The sequence below is a fragment of the Vombatus ursinus genome, unplaced genomic scaffold (assembly GCF_900497805.2).
Source record: "Vombatus ursinus unplaced genomic scaffold, bare-nosed wombat genome assembly UNPS02014831.1, whole genome shotgun sequence".
Taxonomy (NCBI): Eukaryota; Metazoa; Chordata; class Mammalia; order Diprotodontia; family Vombatidae; genus Vombatus; species Vombatus ursinus.
The window spans coordinates 1,866,712-1,875,564 of record NW_020954609.1 but is presented as its reverse complement, the minus strand read 5'-3'; the positions used below and the strand labels follow the sequence as shown (position 1 = coordinate 1,875,564).

General features: G+C 42.5%; 1 protein-coding gene across 3 annotated transcripts in view; it reads right to left on the bottom strand.

Annotated features, from left to right (window-relative positions):
* The window catches only part of BRCC3 (BRCA1/BRCA2-containing complex subunit 3), a 39,441-nt gene that overhangs the window by 30,186 nt on the left and 402 nt on the right, over window positions 1-8,853 (bottom strand). For all 3 annotated transcript variants that reach the window (XM_027838942.1, XM_027838939.1, XM_027838941.1), the window contains exon 2: window positions 7,003-7,122. In XM_027838942.1, the coding sequence (XP_027694743.1) occupies window positions 7,003-7,122 (120 nt within the window). The remainder of the gene's footprint in view (window positions 1-7,002; window positions 7,123-8,853) is intronic.

Here is an 8,853-nt window from a genome sequence, read left to right as displayed (position 1 = left end):
CATATTCTGGAGGTTTTGTGATTGATCATTAGGGAGTTTTGAAACACCTTTGATTTCTCCCTCCCCCACCTAGGAAAGAAAGGAGGGGAGAGGGGCAGCAGCTACATCGTTGGGGCCTGACAATGACCTTGGGCTCTAGGGCAACCTTTGCCTGGAAGCATCACCCAGGTTCAGCACATCCTGCTCAAGGGAAAGAAGCTGGCCTCTGAACTTGGGTAAGCACACTTTTAAATTTGTAGTTTTAACTGTTAATGATGAGATGTTGATTCTCTGTGTAAAGGAATTTGGAAGTACATTTAACAAAACTGAAGTCACCTGATTGGTAATGGGTTTGTTTCAAGTTTCAAATTGGTGAACTTTCTGTATCAGTTATATCAAGCAACTTTTCATAATTTGGTTACCGCTAAAATAATTTAGCTATTGTTCGTTATTGTTTTAATGTGTAAACTAGCCAAAAAGTTTGTTTGGGTTATGTATGGCTTGCTGAGAATTTGCAAGTATATAGAAATCTCTAATTATTGGCTTTTTATACCAGGACAAATTTAAGTTTAAGATGTAAATCCTGGAAAAGTTTTTCCTAAACTATGATTAGTGAAACTTGCTGTTTGAGGTAAAAGCTCATAGGATTTTATTTTGAGTTGTCTGATGGATCATAATCCATTGATAATCAATAATCCACCATCTGAGAGAAATGCCACAAGCTACTCAGAAGGTGATAGTGGTGGGAAGTCAGCACTGGGAAAAGCTGAAAGGACAATTTTAGCCTCCATCTAAGATGGGATCCTCCTGGCTCAGTTTCCCCATTATGTTCCTTTGAAAGGGAATGTTACCCACCTGGCTAGTCCTGAGTCTGGCTATGAGGTGGATTTGATACTGCATGGTTGGAAAACTGAATTATCTGAATCCAAACAGAGCTAAAGATGTTTTATCCTCTCAAAGGTGGGCCCTAAATCTAGTCCCTGCTTTATATCTGGGCCCTGCAGTCTTTTCTGTCAGATTTGTGTCCTCCAGACTACAGGCCATTCACCTATAGTTGGTAGCAAACAGCGAGTACCAGCCAATGTCCCCCATCATTCCTGCATGCAGCCTGTGTTCCAATCAATTTCCTCTTTGGGACCCCCTGGAGGCAGGGACAGCTTTATGCTCCTTGCCAGCAGGAAGCAGTTTCAGAAGCCGAGACCTTCGCCCCTTACTCCAAAAGAATTTGGGTCCCATTTGTTTGAGGGGGGAATGATGGGGTTGGGATCTGGGCCCCAGAAAGGAAAAACCCTGGACTTTCCCACATGGCCAAATCTCTGGCATTCCCCTGAGGCTATAATCCCATCAACTGGCCTTTCATTGTGGACCTCCCTATGGCCCCAGGTCATTTTTCTATTCTCCCTTGGCCATGTGGTCCAGGTCCTAGGAATTCTATTACCTCACAGACTACTTGGCCACTCCTAAATCCCTCCCATAGTCTTTCTGTATATAAGGTCCATCTTGTCTCCATTAAGAGGCTTGGATTCTTAAAATCTAGCCACTGCTTAGATTCTTATAATCTAACCACTGCTTACCCATGGTTCAGACTCCTTAAGAGTCTGCCCAGTATGACAGATGTTCTAATAAACCTTTTCTTTGGCTGACAAAAAAAAAAAACCCCAAAAAACAAACAAGCAAATAAATAAATAAATGCTCATAATAAAATAACAATTTATAATATATAATAAAACCTCATAACAATAAAATAAATTAAAATGTAAAGATATTATCTCCTTTTTCCATCCCTTTGCATATCTATGTCTGGAATGCACTCCTTCCTCACCTCCACCTGTTAGATTCTGGATTTCCTCCAAAGCTCAACTCAAGTGTCACCTCCTACATAAGACTCTTCCTAAGCCTGTCAATTGCTCCTGGCTCCCCACTTGCCTCAAATCATCTTGCATTCATTGTCTGTGTAAATGTTCTATTCTCCCCCCAAAGAAATATAAGCTCATCAAGGGCAGGAATTGTTTTATCTTTGTCTTGGTATCTTTAGAGCTTGGCACAGTGCCTGGCATGGGGTAGGTGATTAATGAATGCTTACTGATGGAAAGCAATTTGGAATAATGCATATAAAGTGACTAAAATGTCCACACCCTTTGACTCTTGACTAGGCTTACACCCCAAAGAGGGCACCAACAAAAAGAATGTCCCCACATACACCCAAATATTTATAGCAGCAATTTTTGTGCTCTCAAAGAATTGCAAAGAGAATGAACTGATCAACTAGGCAGTGGCTTAACAAACTGGTACACAAATGTCATGGGATATGACTGTACTATAACAATGAATGTGATAAATACAGAGAAGCAGGCAAATAGCAACATAACCTGATGACAGTCTAATATCCCAAATGAACAATGATCCAAACATTTTAGATAAAATATTAGCAAAATGACTTCACGTATATAACTGATATCCTACTGCTGCCTTCTCAATGGGAGGGAAGTAGAGAATGTGGAACTCAAATTCTAAAAAAAAAATGTTTAAAATATTAGCAAAGAGATTATAGCAACATATGAAACAAATCATATACTATGATCAGGCTGACTACCAGGAATGTGGGATTGGTTAAATATTAGGAAATCTATAAACATAACAGACCACATTAATAGTAATAATAACTAGTATTTTATAGCATGTATATACAGGTTTCACAAGCTACTTTACAAAGATTATCTTGTTTCATCCTCATGACAACCTTGGAAGGTAGGTGCTATCCCCATTTTACAGATGAGGAAAGTGAGGCACAGAAAGGTCAAGTGACTAACTGGTCCAGGGTCACAGAGCTAGGGATTGTCTAAAGCAGGATTCAAACTCAGATCTCCCCAAACTGCATGTGCTCTTTCAACAAAATACAATTTCAACAAAATACATTTCAGTTAAACACACACACACACACACACACACACACACACACACACACACACACAAAGGAATAAATGGCCCTTTCCATGGTAAATAACACATACCAAAAAAACAAGAGTCATCATCACATATAATGAGGATAACCTAGAGGCCTTTCTAATAAGATCAAAGGTAAAGCAAAGATATCCACTGCCAGGACTTTTATATGTTACTGAGTTAGAAATGTTAGCGATAACAAAACATGGAATTGAAGGATTAAGCAGACACAAAAAAAATAAAATAAAATAAATGATTACTTCTGGTGCATGATATGATAATATACTTAGGGAATCCCACAGAGTCAACTAAAACTTATCAAGATGATAAATTTAGCAAATGTGAAGGCTACAAAATAAATCCATATAAATCATCAGCATTTGTTACCAAAAATATCCAGCCAGAAGAGATAGAAAGAGAAATTTCCTTTAAAATAATTACAGAATGCATAAAGTACCTGGGAATCTACCTATCAACACACACCCAGAAACTATAGGAATATAACTATTTACAGAAATAATGTCGGACTTAAATATTGGAAAATTTTCGTTGCTCATGGGTAGGCCAAACCAGGGCAGCTAGGTGGCACAGTGAGTGGAGTGCTGGGCCTGGAATCAGGAAGACTTGAGTTCAAATTTGGCTTCATACACTTACTAGCTATGTGACTATGGGCAAATCACTTAACTGTTTGCCTCAGTTTCCTCATTTGTAAAATGAGCTGGAGAAGGGAATGGCAAACCACTTCAGTATCTTTGCCTAGAAAACCCCAAATGGAGTCAAGGAAGGGTCAGTCACAGCTGAAACAAGTGAACAACAACAGGCCAAACTAACATAATAATAATACTACTAACTAAATTAACTCATTCAGTGCCATGCAAATCAAAGGATTACTTTGGTAGGTGAAAAAAATTAAAATGAAATTCATTTGAAGGGTGAAACATGGAAGAGGTAAAGAGGAAAGAGAAATCATAAGAGACTTATTAAGGTTGAACTGTTTACATTCCTGCCCGGAAAGATGATATTTATAACTCATGAGTCCTCTGTCAGTATTAGGGTAGTTGGAGGGAAAAAATTATATGTATGTATATATACATATAGATAGAGGGCACAGGGTGAGTTGAAGATGAAGGGGTGATATCTGGAAAATAAAATTAAGGGGTGAGAGGATTATACTGGGAGAAGGAGAAAGGGAGAGGTAGAATGGGGTAAATTATCTCACATGAAACAGACAAGAAAAAGCTTTTACAGTGGAGAGGAAATGGGGGAAGGTGAGAGGGAATGAGTGAATCTTATTCTCATAGGATTTGGCTTAAGGAGGGAATAACACACATAATTGGGTATGGAAATCTATCCTACCCTACAGGAAAATAACGGGGGAAGGGGACAAGAGAGCAGGGGGATGATAGAGGGGAGGGCAGATTGGGGGAGGGGGTAATCAGAAGCAAACACTTCTGAGGAGGGACAGGTTCAAAAGAGAGAATAGAATAAATGGGGGATGGGATAGGATGAAGGGAAATAAACTTAGTTTTTCACAACAGGACTACTATGGAAGTGTTTTGCATGACTACACGTGTATAACCTTTATCGAGGTACTTGCCTTTTCAATGAGGGTGGGTGGGGAGGGAGGAAGGGAGAAAATTTGTAATCCAAAGTTTTAAAAACATATGTTAAAAAAAAAATTCAGGGGCAGCTAGGTGGCGCAGTGGATAGAGCACCAGCCCTCAAGTCAGGAGGACCTGAGTTCAAATCCGGCCTCAGACACATAACACCCACTAGCTGTGTGACCCTGGGCAAGTCACTTAATCCCAATTACCTCACAAATTAAAAAAAAGAAAGAAAAGAAACCCACGCTATCAAGAACCACAGAAAAAATTATCCAAATCACTAATAACTAGAGAAATGCAAATTAAAGCAACTCTAAGAATCTACTTCATATCCATCAGACTGGCAAAGTTAACAAAAAAAGCAGAAAATGACAAATTAGGGAAGGGGTGACTTCGTCTTCCACCCCACCTTAGCCACACAAAGAGGATCATACCTCTGATCTTGCTATCACCCATAAATTCACCACCTCCATTTTCAAGAATTCTGAAATCCCCTTATCCAACCATAATCTATTGGCTTTTCACCTTTCCTTTTGCCTTCCCTTACCAAACCCAACTCTTTGTCCAAACTGTGACCTCCTATTCCTCCACCCCTCAAATTTCTCCCAGACCATCACTCCTCTCTCTCTCCTCTTCTGCTACCCATCTTGACTCCTCCATAAACAAGTTCAAGTCTACCCTGGCCACCTCTCAAGCCCTTATCTCTGATTACTCCCAGCCAAGCCTCAGTCTAGGATCACTCCCAGCATTCCTCCCATTTGCTTCTACACACAAGCTACTGAAAAAAGGTGGAGAAAATCATGCAACTGTTCTGATGGGGTCCACTACAAATTGATGTCATACAACTTCACCTGAGCCCTCACAGCTGTCAGGCAATCCTACTCTACCTACCTTATCAACTCCCTCTCCCACTCTCCATGTCGGCTTTTTTAAACCTTCTCATCTCTCCTCACACTTCCCATGGCTCCCCTGCTCCCTCTTCCTCAGCTGAGAACCCTGCCTCATATTTCACATAAAAAAAAAGTGAGGCCATCCTTCACCTGTCTCACGTGATGAAATAGCCTCACTCCTTACCAAGGTCAATCCCTCAAAACACAAGCAATCCCCATTCCATTTCCTCCAACAGATTGCCCCTTTTTCCCATCATCCTCACTCTCACACTCACCTTCAGTCTTTCCTCATCTCCTGGCTGTTTCTCTACTGCCTAGAAAAGTGCCCATGTTTCCCCCCCCATCCTCAAAAAAATCTATCTCCACTATCACCCCTCTTGTGGCCCAACTTCTCTTTAGACTGCCTATAATAACTTTAGACTGCCTATAACAATTTTAGACTGCCTATAACAGGTGCCCCCACTTTCTCTCCTCTCACCACCTTTCTCAGCAGAGGCTGAATCTGACAGGTATGCTGTAGAAGAGAGTTCAGAATGCTTTTAAAGGCCCATCCAACTCTAAAGTCCCACGATACCACTGAGGTCATTAGGATCAAACAATAACCCATCTCCCTCTTCCACTTCTGCTTTTAACTAGACCTGGGATTGCACTTGGCTAGGGAGTTCCCTATGAGGCCCTCTACCAACATGGGCAGCTTGGTGACTTCTAGTTTAGGGTATAGGAAGTAGCCCAATCAATCTGTCCAAGATCATGGAACGATCCATGTCAGAGGCCAAATTGTTCTGATACTGCTTGTTTTACTCTTGTGTGAATAGAATTTTTCTCTTTTTCCTAAAACTCACAGGAGAGAATCAAATAGAGTACTCTAGGTCAGACAATCTGAGCAGCGCGAGAATTTTCAGATATATGTGTGTATATGTAGTATATGTGTATGGATATATACATATATACACATATATGTACATGTATGTGTAATCCATTCTTATGTTCTTAAACAAATTAACTTCAAATGTGCAAGTGTTTTTAAAAAGTACTTAATATTTTAACTTTCCCCCAATTATCATTTTTCCATTAAAAAAATTTTTTCACTTCCAGCTTGCCAGTCATTCTGATCAGTCTTTTCCATGCTCTTTCCTCATTTCTGTCCTTACCCCTAGCCCCTTTCCTAGAGCAGAAAAAAAAACTGACAGCCAGGGCAGCTACTTGGTTGTCATGAATTCTTCAGAAATCCCCAAATTCAACTTAGGGGGTTCCATCTGACAGCAGTGGTCAGGGTCACTTGAGGAATCTGCCTAGGTTCCCCAGGTGGTTCTCAACAGCAATCATCACAGACTCACTCAGGGGCTTCCCTAAAAGTCCCTATGGTCCCTAGTTCTCATGCAATACTATGGCATGCTCTTAGCTCTTCTCATATTAACTATACTCAAATGGCATCCTAAGAGGGTGGGGATTCAGCATCAGCTGAGGTTCCTTGTGATAAGATCTGACCCTGGGATCTTCAGACTGCAAAAGAGGAAGATTCCCCTTTCCGCTTCCTGATGTTAGCCACTGAGCCCCCTTGACTACAGCTGCCCCCCAAAGGATATTTCTGCTTCCACAGAAGCAGCAGAAAGCTGCTCAGGAGAAATCTCCACTCGATCCTTCCTCTTATCTGAACGTCGAAGAACGATGACGGAGTGGATGTGGACAACCTTGGAGGTGTCGACCTAGAGAAAAGCCCAAAGGCAGTCATGAGCTCCATTACCTCCAATAATAAAATTACAACTTATGCCATCAGAAGAAAAAAATATTGAGCCCATTCAGATGAAGGAAGAATCAACCTATCAAGCAACATTTACCAAGTAAGTATCCAAGATGATGTGTGCTTTGGGGAGGATGAGGCAGGGGGTTAATTAAGTGAACTTTGAATTCAACGATTTACATTAAACAAGAACAAAATGCCAGAGTCTAACAGGATCACTGAATTGAAAAAACACATGAAAAGAGAATCCCAAGGGGCAGGGACTTTCACCTCAGTGTCATGAAATGGTCTGGCTGGCTGGTGAAGCCTACAGACCTCTTCTCAGAATCATGTTTTTAAATACATAGGATTACAAAAGAAATCAATTTTACTGAAATAGTTATCCAAATATTTTTATGTCCAACCATTTTTTTTTTAACAAGTTCCCAAACCCTGGTTAAGAACCCCTGCCATAGAACAAACATTGTGGAAAATTGAGAAGGCACCAATCATCAAGGACAGAACGAACACGAGCTGAGCCCCAAGAAGTTGGAGAGTACTGAGGACGTGGGGCTGGTGAGGAAGTAGTGTGGGGGAATTCAGTTTGGGGCTGATGGGATGATCAGGCCAGTGGAAATCATCCAGTTAGGGAAATTGGGCTAAACCTGTTGGTTAAGACTGACAGCAGAGGGCCTCAAATGTCAGGCTAAGGAGTTTGGACTTCAAGCAGGGGAGAATGAGGGCTCACTGAAGGGTTTTTTAAGTAAAGGAGTATTACAGTGGTATATAATGAATATTATTATGTATGTAGTATGTAATATGTAGTAACAATACTACAACTGCTCCAATAGATGAGTGAAGGCCTGTTTGTCTCATTTCTGCATTTTTTATTCAAATGCCTAGCTCAAAGTAGGCATTTAATAAATGATTGTTAAAGAGAACCAAAAATAATTTTAAAATAACATCAAAGAACGTTATGAAAAAGGAAAAAAAAAAAAGAGAGGATATTGATTGTTTATTCTTCGTTTTCCTTATATGTTTATTAGGGAAGGTGAAGTAGAGCTACACCTGATCAGCCATCTATAGGATGGGATGGGATGAGATGAGATGGGATGGAGAGGGTAAGGCAGGGGAAGAAAATGAGATGGGATCTGGAAGAGAAGAGAGGGGAGGGGGAGAGCGAGAGGAAAGGAGAGGGGAGGGGGAGAGCGAGAAGAGAGGAAGAGAAGAGGGGAGGGGGAGAGCGAGAGGAGGGGGATCGGAGGCCAGCAGCTCCCACCTCACCAGCTAATCCTCCCCCCTCCCGCAAGGCTGGCCTAGGTGTCGGGCTCAGTGAGAGTTGTGAGTATAGGGGTGCTGCCCCCCACTCCCTGCAGCAAAGGGGGCTTAGCCCCCGGGCATCCCATCCAGGCGCGGCACCGCCCCCCTCCCCCAGGCCGGGCAGTCCAACCTCGGCCGGGAGGGGGGGAGGAAGGGGCGCAAGGTACGGCTAGCACCGTCGCCGCCCCCACCCCCAGCCGGCCGAACCTACGGTCGCCCTCGCCCACCAGGCCAGGCCGCCCCACCCCGCTAGGGATGAGGGGGGGGCGGGGAGAAAACGAGGCCGGCACGGCCCAGCGGGGGACCGGCGTCCGCAGGCCGAACCTCCGGCTGCCCCGGCCCCGCCCAACCCCCTCCGGCCGGACCTTCAAGCAACCCGCCCCCCTTCACTCCGCCG